The 16,675-nt window shown below is 43.3% G+C and overlaps 1 protein-coding gene across 1 annotated transcript in view; it reads left to right on the top strand.

The window, feature by feature from the left end:
* The window catches only part of gcn1 (GCN1 activator of EIF2AK4), a 29,510-nt gene extending 13,025 nt beyond the window's left edge, over window positions 1-16,485 (top strand). The window contains exons 28-57 of the mRNA XM_004567341.3: window positions 199-323; window positions 581-770; window positions 862-932; window positions 1,110-1,275; window positions 1,368-1,562; window positions 1,657-1,903; window positions 2,020-2,141; window positions 2,237-2,351; window positions 2,583-2,762; window positions 5,300-5,520; window positions 5,635-5,703; window positions 5,875-6,013; window positions 6,099-6,295; window positions 6,465-6,607; window positions 6,700-6,817; window positions 6,917-7,132; window positions 7,249-7,413; window positions 7,611-7,772; window positions 7,936-8,028; window positions 8,120-8,263; window positions 8,961-9,230; window positions 9,378-9,491; window positions 10,005-10,235; window positions 10,332-10,525; window positions 11,990-12,104; window positions 12,412-12,508; window positions 12,828-12,976; window positions 14,870-14,980; window positions 15,551-15,772; window positions 15,862-16,485. Of these exons, the coding sequence (XP_004567398.2) occupies window positions 199-323; window positions 581-770; window positions 862-932; window positions 1,110-1,275; window positions 1,368-1,562; window positions 1,657-1,903; window positions 2,020-2,141; window positions 2,237-2,351; window positions 2,583-2,762; window positions 5,300-5,520; window positions 5,635-5,703; window positions 5,875-6,013; window positions 6,099-6,295; window positions 6,465-6,607; window positions 6,700-6,817; window positions 6,917-7,132; window positions 7,249-7,413; window positions 7,611-7,772; window positions 7,936-8,028; window positions 8,120-8,263; window positions 8,961-9,230; window positions 9,378-9,491; window positions 10,005-10,235; window positions 10,332-10,525; window positions 11,990-12,104; window positions 12,412-12,508; window positions 12,828-12,976; window positions 14,870-14,980; window positions 15,551-15,772; window positions 15,862-15,987 (4,707 nt within the window). The 3' untranslated portion in view covers window positions 15,988-16,485. The remainder of the gene's footprint in view (window positions 1-198; window positions 324-580; window positions 771-861; window positions 933-1,109; window positions 1,276-1,367; window positions 1,563-1,656; window positions 1,904-2,019; window positions 2,142-2,236; window positions 2,352-2,582; window positions 2,763-5,299; window positions 5,521-5,634; window positions 5,704-5,874; window positions 6,014-6,098; window positions 6,296-6,464; window positions 6,608-6,699; window positions 6,818-6,916; window positions 7,133-7,248; window positions 7,414-7,610; window positions 7,773-7,935; window positions 8,029-8,119; window positions 8,264-8,960; window positions 9,231-9,377; window positions 9,492-10,004; window positions 10,236-10,331; window positions 10,526-11,989; window positions 12,105-12,411; window positions 12,509-12,827; window positions 12,977-14,869; window positions 14,981-15,550; window positions 15,773-15,861) is intronic.
* Window positions 16,486-16,675: the final 190 nt, after the last annotated feature.

Genomic DNA, 16,675 nt, shown 5'->3' with positions numbered 1-16,675 from the left:
TTGCTCTTTTTTACACACTCATGTAATTAACCTGGTTTTAAGAGATTCCGCCAGATGTTTTTCAGTCTTTCAGTGCCTCGTCCTAACTTTTTTGAAGCATTTTAGCAAATTAAAATGTGAAACAAACATACGTTTTTCAAGAAAATCAACATTTTAAGTTTCAACGTTTGATTAACGGTTCGTCCTGTTTGTTTTCAGGGGCTGTTGGAGATGGAGTTTGCCTTGCCTACAGACAGCACAGATGCCAGCGGGATGAGTTTGCTGCGCAGGCTTTGGGTTGCCAGATTCGATGTTGAGGAGGAAGGTCAAGCCTTGGCTGAAAAGTATGTAACACCTGTTCCTAACTTCCTGCAAACAGTCACTGACTGAAAATGTTTGACTTTTGTTCTTCAGCCTGTTTGTTCGTTCATGTTTCATTCAGTCCCATGTTGCATGTCTGCAATAACATTGTTTGAAAATTTACATTTTAACCATTCTGGTTTTTATATTCGAGTCAAAACATGATGAAAATGTTTGATTTGTGCTGTGGAGAAACAATGTTGTAAATTGGCCAGTTTCCCTGTTTGTTCCTCCTGCTCAGGCTCTGGGAGTCTCTGGGTCTGGAGTTGGTCCCTGAGATCTGCTCACTGCTGATCGGGGACGTCACTCACCACGAGGAAGCCATCCGCTCTGCAGCAGCTGACGCTCTGTCGAGTGCCGTGTCCCAGTACAGAGACCAGTCTGCCACGGTGCTCTGCCAGCTCACTGAGCTCTACCATCAAAAACTTTATGTAAGAACATGTCCCACCCATAGATTTTTATTGCTGTAACAATGTAAGTTTGTTTTGATCGGTTCTTTCTTCTCTTTTTTTCCTTCTAAAGAGACCACCACCTGTGCTGGATGCACTGGGCAGAGTCATCTCTGAAGCCCCACCTGACCAGTGGGAGGCCAGGTAATTAAATCTGGGTCTGATGGAATTTAAGGAAAGAAAAAAAGCTCTGAGTGCCACACAGTTCTGTATTACCCAAATGTAAATGATGGGAAAACATCAGGACTTAAGAAGTGTTCCTAAAGACTGTGGTTGAATGCAGTGTTGTTCTTGTGCGCTGATTATATTTTTTATTCCCAGGTGTGGCATTGCTCTGGCTCTGAACAAGCTCTCTCAGTACCTGGATGAATCTCAGGTCACCCCTCTCTTCCTTTTCTTCGTTCCCGATGCTCTGAACGATCGCCACACTGATGTGCGGCGCTGCATGCTGGACGCCGCCCTTTCAGCGCTCAACACACACGGCAAGGTAACGCTCAGTTCTATTTTTCTAGACGTTGTTTTCAGACAGCTATGATTTCTGTATTCCTCGGCATCTCATGCGCCTTCCTTATGTGTCAGGATAACGTGAGCTCCCTGCTGCCAGTGTTTGAGGAGTTCTTGAAGAACGCCCCGCAGGATGCCAGCTACGACTCTGTGCGTCAGAGCGTGGTTATTCTCATGGGCTCCTTGGCCAAACATTTGGACAAAAACGACCCCAAAGTCAAACCCATTGTGGCCAAGCTTATTACCGCACTCTCTACACCATCACAGCAGGTAAAGGCCTACTTTGGCTCCTTTTCTACCCACTCAACCTGTACTACTCCGATTTTCACAACGTCATCTTGTGTGGTATGTCGTCCTTCACCAGGTCCAGGAGTCTGTTGCCAGCTGTTTGCCTCCTTTGGTCCCCGCCATCAAAGAGGATGCTGCAGGGATTGTTAAAAACCTGCTTCAGCTGCTGCTTGAGAGCGACAAATACGCAGAGAGGAAGGGTGCAGCGTACGGGCTAGCTGGACTGGTCAAAGGACTCGGGATCCTGGCGCTTAAACAGCAGGACATCATGACCACACTTACTGAGGCCATCCAGGATAAGAAAAACTTCAGACGCAGGGAAGGTCAGCAAGAATTCATGAGTCATTGAACTGTCTGGTTTTGATTCATCCTCTTTATACCAGATGCCACCATTATTAGCACAGCTCAGAGTATCCGGTTTATTTTTGGTTTGTTGCAGGGGCGCTGTTTGCCTTTGAGATGCTGTGTAACATGTTGGGAAAACTGTTTGAGCCCTACGTGGTCCATGTGCTGCCACACCTCCTGCTCTGTTTTGGAGACGGGAACCAGTATGTTAGAGAGGTGAGCAGGCAGGTCGTGTTGTTGTCTAAATATTAGTTGTTGGAGACTTTTCCTCAAGTGGGACATTTTACCACCCCTCCTGCTTGTCCTCCCAGGCTGCAGATGACTGTGCCAAGGCTGTGATGAGGAACCTGAGTGCCCATGGGGTGAAGCTGGTCCTGCCCTCCCTGCTGGTGGCCCTGGAGGAGGAGTCTTGGAGGACGAAAGCAGGTAAAGCGCATCTTCAGTCAAAGGGTGTCACAGCAGGTCTTGAATATAGTGATGTATTTAGAATGGGCTCTAGTTTTTTTTTAGCGCACACACACATGTAACTAGAGAACAGTAGTTACACGTGTGGTTTTCAGCTGTTGTAACAGCACTGAAGAGTTCATAAATGGGTAATAATCAGTCTCAGTCAGATGACTACTCCAATCCCGTCGCTCACCCCTCTTGTTCCTGCAGGTTCTGTGGAGTTATTGGGTGCCATGGCTTACTGTGCACCCAAGCAGCTGTCCTCCTGCCTGCCCAGCATTGTGCCCAAGCTGACGGAGGTGCTGACTGACTCCCATGTGAAGGTGCAGAAGGCCGGCCAGCAGGCCCTCCGACAAATTGGCTCAGTCATCCGCAACCCAGAGATCCTGGGTAAGTGATTCAGTGTCTTGAGGCACAGCTGCCAATGCAGAAGGCTTGTTGCTCATAGGCAGTCATAAAATATGGACCCAAAGAGGATTAAGAAACAGAAAATCTGAATATTTCCTTTGTCTTCATTCAGAAGCTACTGTTTCAGGTAGTGTCGATGAAGAGCAAATAAAATGAAAGCTATACTCTGCTGCAATGAGTTTAATCCTTTTTTAACACAGGAATGCATTCCTAAATTTGAATGCACTTTTTAGAGTGGAAATATTGCACTTTCCCTTATTTTGTCATGTATACTTTCCAACAGTGAATGCTAAGCTTTAACCTGCTCAAAGTTTCAAATGAGGTCAGTGTACAGCTAATCTCCGTGAGCCAAAACTTCAGCCCAAAGCATGAAAAGCTCAGCTTCAGACAGTCCTTTTGAACTCTTTGCGTGATAATAATGAGAACAGATATCCTTAATCTCAGAGCACTGAAGCCCACCCACCTGTTAAAATCTGCAGTTTGCAAGTAGAAAAAAATCATCTGAGGGGCTGCACCAAATACAGTCTAACAATAAAAACAGAATGTAAATAACCATAATTGGCTCACTCTAAAATATTTAGCCAAAAAGGTTTGTTTTGTTCTGAGTGACTGGAACAAATCATCTCAACAATGTCTAGTACATCTAGTACAACACCTTATGATATGACGAGTTGCATATTAATTTAATTCAGTTTTATTTATACAGCGCCACATCACAACAACAGTCGCCTCAAGGTGCTTTATTTTGTAAGGTAGACCCTACAATAATACATACAGAGAAAAATCCAACAATCATACAACCTTAAGCATGCAGTTATTCACCCCTTACTTAAGATGCCCGGCTCAGATATTTCAGTAATGTCAAACTTTAGACCCATCTCTAAACTTCCTTTTCTGAGTAAGATCTTGGAAAAGGTTGTTCATACTCAGCTGATGGATTATCTAAACAACTCTCAAATGTTTTTCAGTCCGGCTTTAAGCAGTTTCATAGCACAGAGACAGCTCTCATAAAGGTTATGAACGATATTCTGGTAGCGACGGGCTGTGGTAAACATGTGGTGCTTATACTACTAGATATTACTGCTGCATTTGACACAGTGGATCACGACCTGCTGATCTCTCGATTACAGCTTTATGTGGGCATTTCTGGCTTTGCACTCCTGTGGATAAAATCATACCTGTCAAACAGGAGCTTCTGTGTTAAGTTGGGCTCGTCATTGTCCTCTGTGGCCCCTCTGCCATGGGGTGTACCACAGGGATCTATTCTTGGGCCATTACTGTTTACATTGTATCTCCTGCCGCTGGGTGCAATCTTTCGTAAACACAAAGTTTCATTTCATCTATATGCTGATGACTGCCAGCTTTATTTTCCTTTCAGTCATTCTGATAGCTCCCCAATTAGACTCCTGCTTGATTGCCTTAGTGATGTTAAGTCATAGATGGCTCAAAACTTTTTAAATTTTAATGAACGTAAAACGGAAGCAATTCTGTTTGGCCCGAATCGTTCCTCTGATATCCCTGATGTTGACCTTGCTGCTCTGACCCCTCACCTGAAGAGCTCGATTACCAATCTTGGGTAAAAATCGACTCTGCACTTACCTTTGATTGCCACGTGAATGGGGTGGTGAAATCGTCATTCTATCAACTCAGGCGTCTGTCGAAGGTTAAACCTTTTCTTTCAAGGCGTGACTTGGAGACTGTTATCCACGCTTTTATAACCTCACGCTTGGATTATTGCAACTCCCTTTTAATAGGGGTTGGACTGGGCACTCTGACATACCTGCAACTAGTACAGAATGCTGCGGCACGGTTTTTATCTGGTAAAAGGAAATTTGAGCACATTACTCCGGTTCTGGCCTCCCTGCACTGGCTTCCAATTGAATTTAGGATTCATTTTAAGGTTCTTTTATTGGTTTTTAAATCTTTAAATGGTCTGGCACCTGCATATTTGTCTGATTTGCTGAAGCCCTATGTCCCCACTCGTTCGCTCCGGTCAGCTGAGCAGCTGTTGCTCTCAGTCCCCAAATCACGGCTGAAACTGAGAGGAGACCGAGCGTTCTCTATCGTGGCTCCTAAGCTTTGGAATAATCTTCCTCTTCACATTAGGCGATCGACATCAGTGCTGGTTTTTAAATCCAGATTGAAAACGCATTTTTATTCACTGGCTTTTGACTCAGTGGTTGACTGACTTTAATTTACTTATATTTTATTGTTTTTGCTATGTTTATTATTTTATCGTATTTATTATTATTATTATTATGGAATCTATTATATTTCTATTGTTCAGCACTTTGGTCAGCCTTGTGTGTTTTTAAAGTGCTATATAAATAAACGATGATGATGATACGACCCCGTATGAGCAAGCACTTTGGCGACAGTGGGAAGGAAAAAATCCATGTAAACAGGAAGAAACCCCCTGCAGAACCAGGATTAGGGAGGGCGACCATCTGTAATCTACTGGTATTATACCAGTGGTAGGTACAGTAATGCTAACAGCTAAGTTTGTTTTTCTCTTCCAGCTATCACCCCCATCCTATTGGATGCTCTCACCGACCCGTCCAGGAAAACCCAGACGTGCCTGCAGACGCTGCTGGACACCAAGTTTGTGCACTTCATCGACGCCCCCTCTCTCGCCCTCATCATGCCCATCGTCCAGAGAGCCTTCCAGGATCGCTCCACTGACACTCGCAAGATGGCTGCTCAGATCATTGGAAACATGTACTCACTCACTGACCAGAAGGTACACGGGGATAAGCGAAATATCAGAGTAGTCCATTCAGTAAAACTAGTGTTTTCCAAAGCTTTTTCTTAATGATTTGTTTGCTTTGTTTTTGTTTTCTTCTGCTCCTTACAGGATCTGTCACCATACCTACCCAGTGTTATTCCTGGACTGAAGGCCTCCTTGTTGGACCCGGTGCCTGAGGTGTGTTTAGTATTCTTAAATAATCCTGTATGTATGTAGCTGACGATGAAGCAGCAGTTCACTCCGTGTTTTTTTTTTGTTTTTGTTTTTTTGTTTTTTTTAACTTCATTTTATCTCCTCTCATTTCTTCCTTTCATCTTTTATCATGTTTCCTTCTCTTTCCCCCTTCAGGTTCGTACAGTATCAGCTAAAGCCCTGGGTGCCATGGTTAAGGGGATGGGTGAGTCCTGCTTTGACGACCTGCTGCCGTGGCTCATGGAGACGCTGGCCTCTGAGCAGAGCTCTGTGGACCGCTCAGGAGCTGCACAAGGTGGGTTCTTCTCTACTCTGTCCTCGTGTTTCTGATTTGTGCTCAAAGCCAAGAGCTCAGTGGTTTGTGTGACGGTCTTTTTCAGGTCTGGCTGAGGTCATGGCTGGACTGGGAGTAGAGAAGCTGGACAAGCTAATGCCAGACGTAGTGCAAACTGCCAGCAAGGTGGACATTGCTTCCCACGTCAGAGATGGCTACATCATGATGTTCATCTACCTGCCGCTCACTTTTGGAGATAAATTTACTCCCTATGTTGGTCCCATCATCCCTTGCATTCTCAAGGTACTGGTTACTAAGAGCTACTTACTGCTAAGAGTAAAACATTTTAAAATCACAATGAATAATAATATAAAAACGTTTCTTTTTTTGTATAGCTATTTTCAGTTTTTCACTGTGTATCGTGTTCACGTACATGTTTCACTGCAGCCTCATGCTCTCTCTCGTCCACCAGGCGCTGGCCGATGAGAACGAGTACGTGCGAGACACGGCACTGCGAGCCGGCCAGAGAATCATCAGCATGTACGCTGAGACCGCCATCGCACTGCTGCTTCCCGAGCTGGAACAAGGACTGTTTGATGACCTGTGGAGAATCAGGTCAGATAAATGCACGGTAACATGTTGGCAGTTCAATAAATGTCACTCATAGAGCTACTGACCTGCTGACTCGTGCCCTTGTTGGTTTATAGATTCAGCTCTGTGCAGCTGCTTGGCGACCTGCTGTTCCATATCTCTGGAGTAACCGGAAAGATGACCACAGAGACGGCGTCAGAGGACGACAACTTTGGAACTGCTGCATCCAATAAAGTATGAATATGTATATATTTTTTTTCTCAGCAGTTCATTTTCTATTAACTGATATTGGTTGAATTTTGTTTGCTGATCTTTGACCTTTACCCCTCTCAGGCTATCATTAGTGCTCTGGGAGCTGAGCGTCGTAACCGCGTCCTCTCAGGCCTCTACATGGGCCGTTCAGACACCCAGCTCGTGGTTCGACAAGCTTCTCTCCACGTGTGGAAGATCGTGGTGTCCAACACCCCCAGAACTTTGAGAGAAATCCTCCCAACCCTCTTCACACTCTTGCTGGGCTTCCTGGCTTCTACGTGTCCTGACAAAAGAACAGTAATGCTTGTTTTTCTTTAACTCTTTTCATGATCTCTGGTGTTTCTGTTCGGCTCTTGACGTGAAAGTAGTCATACAGAGCTTTTTGTTAACGTCATTTGTCTGCACGGTTTTAGATCGCTGCTCGGACGCTGGGTGATCTGGTGAGGAAACTTGGAGAGAAGATTCTCCCGGAGATCATTCCCATCCTGGAGGAGGGCCTGCGCTCTGACAAGAGCGATGAGAGGCAAGGTGTCTGCATCGGCCTCAGTGAAATCATGAAGTCCACCAGTAAAGACGCTGTGAGTCACACTGCTGTTGTAACACACATTTTTTCCGCACGTTTGTAATTATTATAGCTCGTGGGATTGAATTAGAACTTTTACAATGATTTTATTTATTAAAAATGGTTCTGAATCAAGCAGTGGGGCCTGTTTTAGCTTAAGCTGAAAATTCTAGTAAACTTAAAACCTTAAATCTGATGACACTTGTGTTGCAGGTGCTTGTTTTCTCTGAGTCACTCGTCCCTACAGTGAGGAAGGCTCTGTGTGACCCTCTGGAGGAGGTCCGAGAGGCTGCAGCCAAAACCTTTGAGCAGCTCCATGCAACCATCGGTCACCAGGCGCTGGATGACATCCTGCCTACCCTGCTCAAACAGCTGGTGAGGGAGTGAGGGGGAAAATGTAATATGAAATCTGTAGGCTGCTGCCCCCGCGACCCGGCCCCGGACAAAGCGGATGAAGATGGATGGATGGATGGAAATCTGTAGGATTTAAGAAGCTTTGCAGTCTAGTCTATATCTCATACCGAACATGTTTTTGCAGGATGATGAGGAAACGGCTGAGTTTGCTTTGGATGGCCTGAAGCAAGTCATGGCAGTAAAGAGTCGTTCTGTGCTGCCTTACTTGGTTCCAAAGGTAAAGCATCACACGTGATTTCCTTTTTAAGGCCTTTATGTCATTTTTATGTTGTGTGACTATAATCCAGTGTTCTCTGTGCTTCTGCTAGCTGACTGCTCCTCCTGTAAACACCCGAGTACTGGCCTTCCTGTCTGCTGTGGCTGGAGATGCTCTGACACGTCATCTAGGAGTCATCCTCCCTGCCCTGCTCTCTTCCCTCAAAGGAAAACTGGGAACAGAGGACGAAGCACAGGTACAACCAGCAATCTCCAAATATAAAGCTTCCCTACTGATTCTGTTGTGTTTGAGGATTTTGTTAACGTCCTTTAGTCAGATTTTTCTTATTTGCTTGTTTGTTTTTTAATACCATACCACTCCTGTATATGTTAACTTTGTAGTATTCTGAGACAATACTCCAGCACTACTGCTGTTGCCCAGTTCTGCTCAGTAGCTTCTTCTATTTTAAATCAACTGGAGAATTAAAATCCTTCTTATCTGCTAAACAGGCCATATGTCCTACTTTGATTTCCTCTTATTGTCATTCAAAATGCAGCTGCAGACGTACCAGAACACCATGTCTCCCCTCTAGGCTCAGATTATTTTTTTCCCCTTTTTAAAGCACAGCTTTGACCATCACCAGGTTAAATCAGTTACTATCCAGTCTGTGGTCTCCCTGTCTTTTAAAACCTTCTTAATTTATTTCAAAACATTTTGTACACAAAGGTATTGGCAGTGATTTAGAAAGAGCTGCAGTTTTGTGGTGTAAATATTTACAACGCATTTAAACCCTAAAATACTTTTCAGATCTATGCGAGAAGTGAGCTCCATTAAAATGTCATGGTGTTGCTTCTATTAACTCTGACTTTTTAGTGGTTATTTTACTGTGAACACTGCATATTTTAAACTGCCTTTCTGAATGATATGACTGGATGTTGTTACCTTTGCACCAGGAATTGTGCAGCTGTCAGACGGTGATCCTTTCTGTGGAGGATGAAGTGGGCCAGCGGATCATCATAGAAGACCTGCTGGAGGCCACACGGGGCACCGATCCTGGCCTCAGACAGGCTGCCGTCACCATCCTCAATGCCTACTTTGCTCGCACTCGACTGGACTACAGTGCCCACACACGCACGCTGCTGTCAGGCGTCATCCGCCTTCTTAACGATTCCAACCCAGAGGTTTTGTCTCAGAGTTGGGACACCATCAACTCCATCACCAAGGTGTGTTCCTATAAAAATTTCTTTCCATTTGCATGAGCTTTCATAGTCTAGTACAAAATATGTTAGTAAATAAAACAGTGGACCTTTTGATTGTTTTTAAATCAAAGGTGAAATGCAAACTCACTGTGGCTTTGATGTGTTCTTTAGAAACTGGATGCAAGCAGCCAGCTGGCTCTAATCGACGATCTGCATCGAGACATTAGATCAGTAGCCGGAGACGTGAAGGGTCAGCACCTTCCTGGTTTCTGTCTGCCCAAGAAGGTAAGAGGGCAGCGCCTGACACAATAAACACTATTGCTACATTATTACAGCATGGTGATGTCATTCTACAGCAGCTCATTCATCCTATTGAGTTCTTGTTCTGTCAAGTGAGCAGAGCTTTGAGTGGGCACATTTGTGACATGAACTGTGTCCACATAATTAGAAACTCATTAATAGTGATCATTCACGTGGAGGTCTTTCTATTGATTTGCTCAATAAGAGCGGGCACTGCAATGGGCCAAGTGTGTTTTAACCTGGCTTACACACTTTCAGTAACAATCTGATTTTAATGTTGTTTAGTTCTTCAAAAAAGCAAAGTACCACATGTCCACTGGATCCAGCTTTCAAAAGTGTTTATATCATTGTGTATGTATATTACCTGTGGATTCTTGACTGTTCAGGGAACAAAAAAGCAATTTCAATATGCCACCAATTAAACATTAATTGGGAAATGTTGGTTTCTTTCAGCTCTGTTCAGTTAATATTTTTATTTTTATCTCGATGCTTACATAGGGTGTGACCTGTATCCTGCCAGTCCTGAGAGAAGGTGTCCTCACTGGCACCCCTGAACAGAAAGAAGAGGCGGCTAAAGCATTAGGAGGGGTCATCAAACTGACGTCTCCCGAGGCTCTGCGGCCGTCTGTAGTCAACATCACTGGACCTCTTATTCGTATCTTAGGAGACCGCTTTGCCTGGACTGTGAAGACTGCTCTATTAGAGACTCTCACCCTGCTGCTGGCAAAGGTCTGGTGGAAGACAAAATGGCCAACCGTACCTCTCCAAAGCTGGTCAAAGTTTCTGTCAGAAGGCTCTAACCTTTGCACTGCGTTCCTCCTCCAGGTGGGCATAGCCCTGAAGCCCTTCCTGCCTCAGCTCCAGACCACCTTCCTGAAAGCCCTGCAGGATTCAAGCCGTGCTGTAAGACTGAGGGCAGCAGAGGCTCTGGGTCAGCTGGTTTCCATCCACGCCAAGGTCGATCCACTCTTCACTGAGCAACTCTCTGCAATTCGCAATGCCGAGGACTCTGGAGTCAGGTTTGTGTGCAGTCTGGTATTGTTCAGTACAGAATCAGCAACAATAAACATCCCCAACAGAATTTTCAAAATGTGTGAGCCTGTGATGTTAATATTTTAAATCATTTTATCTCCACAAATAGAGAAGTTGAAATGTATCATCTGATTAAAGATGCTGCTTTGTCTTAATGTTACAAGCACAGACTGGGAGCCATTAGTCTGAAAATGTGTGTATGAAGCATAGCCTGTATATTAAAGAGGGCAGTTCACTCCTCTATTTTGGAATAATCATTTAGACAATAGAATATGCTGAGAAAGCATTTACATGCTAATTACTGCCAAACACCAGAACCAAACCTTCAGGGCACAGAGCACAAACTTCAGGATGGACTGAATCACCCAGAAAGTCATTTTATTTGTCACTTAATTTCAGCATGAAGACTCCCAAAGGCACCATGAGCACAAAAAATATGGAGAAGTCATAAATTGGGCACACCAGCTGCCAGTACAGCTCTTTATATTGGCACACGTGTCATTGAAAGAATGATTTTTTTTTTTTTTTTTTTTTTTTTTAAACCTGGTGGAGCCTTGTTGTATCCTCAACATTAACTTCTATAAAGTAGACACAACAGTGTTTGTGTTTTGTAACTTTTTTGCTCTAATAAGGAACATAAAGAGCATTTATTTAATTTATCGGTAGGCTGAAATTAGTGACCAGTATTAGCTATTTGCCACTCTACCGATCTCCTCACTGATAAAAATTAAATAGTAAAGAAGAGGCTGGAGAAACACTCTTCAGTTGTGTTGTGGGTGCTGACATTGCACAGTTTGTCCATCAGAGGGCACTCTGTAGCGTCACTGTTTGCAAGAAATGCGACAACAATCTGATCTGAGCAGTGTCGAGCAGAGCGCAATTAATAAGTACACATATCAGATGTTAGGAAAATCTGCTTAAGAAGCATAAGCAGTAATAATATCAGCCAATGATTTAGAATTTGGGATCTTTTTATTTTTTTCTTAAATCATCAAATATTGGTGTCGGTCCAAAAACAAATCCTTTATCGGCTGGCCTCTGCTGGCTTCAGTTTTCTAGTTGCTGCTTGGTTTGGAGTCAGTTTTAAAGTCTGAAACATTTCTCCCAAAATATTATTAACTAGAAGCTGATAGTGCAGCCTGACACCAGCTTAACTCTAAAAAGTGTACGATGGAAGGAGAGCCAGAGTACAGAAATGCAAATGTGTTTGGATTTATCTTTAAAAAAATAGTTCCTCATTACATCCTTTGTCCACCAGAAAGCACTGACAAATTTACTACAAATCTTCTATCATATTTCTGGGAAGTTGAGTTTTAACATATAATTAGCAAAAACTGTAGTTTGTGCTGTGTGTTTATATCCAAAATACAATATCTGCTTACATGTTTTTACATGAAATAAAAAATATTTGCTTTTGTCTTTTAGTTTAATTCTCCTGTTTGTGTTCACAGGGAGACTATGCTCCAGGCCTTAAGGTTTGTCATCCAGGGGGCCGGATCAAAGGTGGACCCAGCCATCCGCAAAAACATCACCACCACATTGCTAGGCATGTTGGGACATGACGAGGTATGACGAGCAGCCCTCAAAGACTTCTTTTGAATGTGTTGCAACCCTTTTTTCCAACCCAGAACCTGCAGTAGCTACTGGATGCATAAAGTAATTAGCAGTGAAGTACGTGTATAAGCAGATTTCAGAGTTATTCACAAGTAGAGTTTCCTCTGTGATCTCAGTAGAAAAACGGAAGTCAGACAAAGAGGATGTGGTTTTCTAAAAAGGTGGTTTTAGTCTTCGTGTCAGTTTGAGAATAAATGACACACAACCTGTCTCTGTCTGGCTGTCTTATTGGTGTGTGTGTCTGTGTGTGCACTTGCAGGATGCAACTCGTATGGCCTCAGCCGGCTGTGTTGGTGAGCTGTGTGCCTTCCTGTCAGAGGAGGAGCTGAAGAGTGTGTTACTTCAGCATGTCTTAGGTTGGTATTTGTGTGCAAAGTTATTTTACACCTCTCTCAGGATCTCATTGTAAGTGTGTGTAGGGTTGCTTTGTCATTGTGACCATCATCAGATGTCCTTTTTCCTGCTCATTGTGAGTTATAGAGTGAAATAATTATAGCGCTAAGAAATTTGAAATTTAAAAAATCCTTTTATAAAAACATTTAATGTATGTTTGTCCAGTGTATCTGCATCAAAAAAAGCTTCAGCTTGTTATTGTCTGCTGCTGTGTGCTGCATTATTTTGTGCGTTAGCCGAGCAGTGATGCCACGAGCTCATGAACGGTCTGCCTCTCTTTAGCCGACGTGTCTGGTGTGGACTGGATGGTGCGTCACGGTCGCAGCTTGGCCCTGGCCATCGCCGTCAAATCTGCTCCCGGGAAGCTGTGTGGGAACGAGTACTGTGACACTGTGACAGAGACCATCTTGGCCAATGCCACCGCTGATAGGGTGAGCAGAGAGTTTACTCATAGATACCCACAGGGAGATTGGAAAACAGTAGAAATAGTTGCCATTTTGGGAAGTGTGTTGTGATTTTGTTGTGGTAATGTCTCTTGGAAACATCAAGGTAACACAGTCACTTCTGAAAAACACCAGATCAAAAAATATATTTCAAACCACTGTTAATAAACCAATGTACTCTTTTACTATAAGGATTAAACAACTGAGATGTGACAGGCGGTAATGGAAAAATCACCGTAATGCCTCGCAGTAAGGTGTCACCAGTACAGCTTCCACTCTGATTCTCCAGGTTTGAACTCTGAAAAGTTGGACCCCTTTCCTCCACAGGAATCCTCCATAGGTGTTTTCACATTCATGTCATTGTCACTGTTCAGCGGCCCCATATAACCATTGTCATGCATGCCTTCAGTATAGAAATACTTTTGTATAAAACACTCTGAGTGCTGGAGTAGAGTAGAAAAGCGCTGTATATGAACCGGTTCATTCACTATTACCATACATCATAATACAGTGATTCTGTGATACTCTGTACGTCCAGATATTAAGTAACATAAGAAGGAAAAAAATATCCCCGCACACTCTAAAAGGAGGAATCGGGTATCTGTTTGCTGCACTGTGGTGGTGTCAGTGTGTGTTTGACTACTAACTTTTTATAGAAGCTACTTTTGGCTCCCTTAGTAGCAAGGGGTCATTTGATTTGGCAGATTTTGACACCGGGTGTGCTTCCCAGTGCAACCCCAGTGTGTGAAGCACTATGGACCTGCTGTTATTACATTTTAATAATGTTCCACTTGAATTAATGAGCTCACTGATTTATTTTCCTGTGCATGACACTATTTTAAACCTATGTGTTTCTTCTTCATCACCATAGTTTTATTTCCATTAATGAGATGGTGTCTGTGGTTAGTCAGATTAGTGGAGAGCACCTGTTGTTTTAATAAAAAATATCAATATTTGGTTGCAGGCTATCAAATAGCGAAGCACCAAAAGTAAGTGAAAGTTAGTCACTTCATCTGGATACAGCATTTTCAGCGGGAAAAATATTTCATCACATCCAGTTTCAGCTGACTGTAGGTTCCCCAACCTCGTAAACTGTACAGTTATGTAACAATCAGTGCTACTGCATAGCAATGAGCCACACAGTCATTTTCATCATGACTGATATGCAAATGGATACAGAGTACTGAGGACTGGCTGCAAACACAGCATTGTCTCGCTCTAACAACCTTACAATCTATTGCTCTAGATTGTCTCATTACTGTTGAGGGGGCGACCGTGGCTCAGGGGGTTGGGAAGCGCATCTGTAACCGGAAGGTCGCCATTTCGATCCCCTCCTCTCTGTCCTGGTCGTTGTGTCCTTGGGCAAGACACTTTACTCTTCCGCCTACTGGTGTTGGCCAGAGGGGCCGATGGCGCGATATGGCAGCCTCGATTCTGTCAGTCTGCCCCAGGGCAGCTGTGGCTACAACTGTAGCTGCCTCCACCAGTGTGTGAATGTGAGAGTGAATGAATAGTGGCATTGTAAAGCGCTTTGGGTGCCTTGAAAAGCGCTATATAAATCCAATCTATTATTGATTGGTCTATTTTCAATATTGTATATTTTGATGTTTTGTCCTTTTAATGCACCGTGCGATTATCTTTTTTTGTGTGTGTTCTTAATCTCATTGATGTATTCCTAATGTAATTATTTGCATTTTCATTTTATCTTTCATATCTTTTTAATTGAATTTACTTGTTAAGTTTCTTTGTTCATATAATATGTTACTCTGTCTTATCAGCTTGTCAGTCATCCTTGTAGCAATTTCAGCTGCACTGATCGATCTTCTAGCCTTATCTTAGAGTCTTTTTGTCCTCATGCGTGGCATTTTGTTCCTCTTCCAGATTCCCATTGCTACCAGTGGGATCAGAGGTATGGGATACCTGATGAAGCATCATTTGAGAACAGAGGGGAGCAGTGGTGTTTCCCAGCAGATGATTACACAATTTGTTAAGGTAAAGCAGAGAATCAAACCCTGTCCACTTCCCATTTCTATATTTGTACAGGTGAGGAAGTGGGAGCAGTCAAGTTGCCAAAAATGGGCTCGTGCCCACTGTAATGTTGGAAAAAGGTGTAGCTGTTTAAATTAATACTTCTCACAGTAAAATTATGTGTAATACAAACATAGTTGCTTGTAGTAGAGTTATGCTGTAGTATTATCTTTTTTGGTTTTATAGCTCACGCTCATTGTTTTATTTAGGCTCACAGCTCTTCTTAGTCTTTAGGTAGAAAACTGAACACTAAGAGAAAGTACCTGCACAGTAGTGAGGGCCAGGAAGAAACTAAGCAGTGTGCTCAACAGGATATTCAGCATCTGTAAATGAGGAGTGTAGAAAACATTTATTTTTGTGTGTGAGTGATTAGTGTGTACATTTCCACACTAAAAGCACAGCATGAAAGCTGATATCAGTCTGATCAGGTGTTTGCTGTGAAGCCTGTGTATTTATAAGAAGATGATTCCTTTGAGTACCTCTTTGAACAGTGTGTATTGTGCCATTATATCTGTTGTCTGCGTGACCCTGCAGTGTCTTCAGAACCAGTCTAGTGATGTCAGACTGGTGTCAGAGCGGGTGCTGTGGTGGGTATTCAAAGAACCATCACTGCCCTCCGTGGACGTGAATCTCATCAAACCTCTGCTGAAAACTCTGCTGGACAACACCAAGGACAAGAACACGAGCGTCCGGGCCCAGAGCGAACACACAATCGTCAACCTGCTACGGCTTCGTCAGGGGGAGGAAACCATGCAGGTGCGACTATCAACTCCCTACTGTAATCTGCACACAGATGTAATCTGTAGAGCAAAACATTTTTACACGCTCCTCTCTTTGCATTTCAGACTATTACTGCCATTCTGGACTCTGCAAGCAATGACCTACTGTCAGAGTGTCACCGCCGGTCTTTGAAAAAAATCGCCAGCCAGCCAGACTCCAATGAAGAGATCGATGACACAATCCTAACATGATGGACTAAACAACGAAGTGCTCTGATCTGCAGAAAGCAGCAGAAGATTTACTGACATATTAAACAAATCCGTGTATGAGAACCTCAGACACACTGGGGAGCCTGAGATGAGTAGTGTTTTGGCTGTATTCCCCAGAAAATTTTGTTTTTGGCGTTTTTCTTCCCCCCCCCCCACTTTAAATCCTTGTTTTAGCGGCCTTTAAGCCCAATTTATTTTATCATATGATGCACAGGTTGTTCTCTTGTACCGAGCAACAATAGAAGACACGATGCCAAATCTGTTTTGATATTTCAGTGTTTTGCTACTTATTTTACCAAAATGATTTCAATTATTGCCACTGTTAATGAAACAGAGCCCCCCTTTCTTTACCTTTTATTTGAACTTTGAGTGTGACGGTTGTTTGGGGAAAGCAACTTCTTATAAAAACACAAATCATTCTTATGTCAGCGATGCAGTTGTAAAAAGGCAATACATAATAAAAGGTTCTGGATTTCATAATGTAGTGTGTTAAATATTGGATGCTTGGTTTTTCTCAGGTTGGCGTCTCTCAGACTTTGTCACACCTCACTTGAATTCCACCAAGTTCTCTGATTCACCAATTGCTGGATTTTACTCTTGAAGCTTCAGCAGACAAAAACTTTTGGCTTCCAGTTAAAACCTCGCCACTCTCTTGCTTTCTATGTGGCCT

Source organism: Maylandia zebra, linkage group LG12 (assembly GCF_041146795.1).
Source record: "Maylandia zebra isolate NMK-2024a linkage group LG12, Mzebra_GT3a, whole genome shotgun sequence".
NCBI classification, from domain to species: Eukaryota; Metazoa; Chordata; class Actinopteri; order Cichliformes; family Cichlidae; genus Maylandia; species Maylandia zebra.
Note: the sequence above shows the minus strand (reverse complement) of the source record. Positions and strands in the feature narration are given on the sequence as shown.